Consider the following 1,980-nt stretch of genomic DNA (forward strand, 5'->3'; position numbering starts at 1 on the left):
AAATTCTTCTTCTTCTATTTGAATTTTAATGGCGGTTGGCAAGAAACTTTAGGTATGCATTACCGCCACCAACTGGTAAGGAGTGTGGACCACATGACAAAAAACAAACAAAAATAAATAAATAAATAAATAAAAATAAATAAATAAATAAATAAATAAATATTACTATATCCTATTAAACAACTTACACTGTTTTAAGAAATAAAATAAGGCCTCATATCCTCTACTTCCTGAATCTTTTTGTAATAAATCAACAATATCAAATTTCATTTTCATGCTACTAAGGTTTCTAATTAAGTTATTTCTTTGCATCAAATAATTCCTACAACTGAAAATAACATGTTCCAATGTCTCATCTTCCCCACAGTCACATTTCCCTGTCTGATGTTTCCCTATTAGAAATAATGATCTATTTAGTCCAGTATGTCCGATTCTAAACCGTGAAATAATTATCTCTTCTCTTCTTATTCTTTCTGTTCTTCTCATTTGACCAATATTCTTTTGAATTTTATATAACCACCTTCCTTTCTTTTCTTCATCCCATAACTTTTGCCACCTCTCTCTTGTTTTTTTTTTAATTGTACCCTTTATTTCTGTTATACTAAAACTAACATTAATATCTATCTTCACCCGGTTAGTACTCTCTTTGGCCATTCTGTCTGCCATTTCATTACCCTTAATCCCGTGATGTGCTGGAACCCAAACAAAATTTACTGTTAGCCCCATCATATTGATTCTGTAAAGTGTTTGTTGTATTTCAATTAATATATCTGGTCTACTATCTGATTTATTATTTTGCAAACTAAATAATGAAGAACTAGAATCTGAACAAATAATTGATTTTAATGGTCTTACCTCTTCCACCCACTGAACTGCTAAAAGTAAAGCAAGCATTTCTCCTGTATACACTGAAACTCCATCACTGATCCTTTTTCCTACTTTAATCTGAAACTGTGGTACAATAAATGCTATCCCTACCTTATTAGCTGTATTTTTTGATGCATCTGTGTAGATTTGTACATAGTTACAATATTCATTTAAGTATTCTTGTATTATATTACTATTCATATTGCTAAATTTATCTTTATTGCTCTTTTCTAAGACGGAAAAATCAACCTCAGTATCATGAATTAACCAAGGTGGAACTGCAGATAATGGAACTGCCTGACATATATCTAACTGATTTAAATTAATTTCATTAACTTTAGAGTTTATTATCCATCCAAAGCTCTTTAATTGTTTCTTTGAATTTTCCCAGCCATGTTTAAGTACCTCTAATGTTGGATGATCCTGACTTTGTCCCTGTAAGTTTGACCAATAATTTAAGGATAATTGATCCCTTCTAAGTTTAAGAGGCATTTCTCCCATTTCAACCTGTAATGCTGCTGTTGAAGATGTTTTAAAAGCACCGGTACATAATCTTAATGCCTGATGTTGAATAATATTTAACTTATGGAGGTTTGAATCTGCTGCTGAATTATAAACTATACATCCATAATCCAAGACTGACCTAATTAACCCAGTATAAATTGCTTTTAATGATTTTCCATCAGCTCCCCGCTCTGTTCCAACTAAACACCTCGTTATATTTAATACTTTCCTACACGTATCTACTATTTTCTTAATATGCATTCCCCATGTCATTCTTTCATCAAACCACATTCCAAGAAATTTAAATTGTTTAAATCTTTCTAAATCCTGTCCATATAATTTTAATTTAGTTTTTCCATCAACTCTTTTCCTTGTAAAAAACATTTTAGTTTTCTCTACAGAAAGTTTAAAACCCCATTTATACGACAATTGTTCTACAGCTGAAATTGCTCCCTGAAGCTTTTTAACAATAAATTCTAAATTTCTTCCTCTTTTCCACATTGCTCCATCATCAGCAAAAAGTGAAAATCCCATTCCACCCTCTACTTCTTTAAACATATCATTAACTACCACTGAAAACAATAATGGACTTACTATACTACCCTGTGG

The 1,980-nt window shown here is 31.1% G+C and overlaps 1 protein-coding gene across 1 annotated transcript in view; it reads right to left on the minus strand.

Moving 5' to 3' along the window:
* Positions 1-3: 3 nt before the first annotated feature.
* LOC106941759 (uncharacterized) overlaps positions 4-1,980 on the minus strand; it is an 8,010-nt gene continuing 6,033 nt past the window's right edge. Inside the window, exon 2 of the mRNA XM_015024875.1 lies at positions 4-773. Coding sequence (XP_014880361.1) covers positions 166-773 — 608 coding nt within the window. The 3' untranslated portion in view covers positions 4-165. The remainder of the gene's footprint in view (positions 774-1,980) is intronic.

This window comes from Poecilia latipinna, unplaced genomic scaffold, assembly GCF_001443285.1.
Source record: "Poecilia latipinna isolate Pla-1442-1.1 unplaced genomic scaffold, P_latipinna-1.0 Scaffold3850, whole genome shotgun sequence".
NCBI lineage: Eukaryota > Metazoa > Chordata > Actinopteri > Cyprinodontiformes > Poeciliidae > Poecilia > Poecilia latipinna.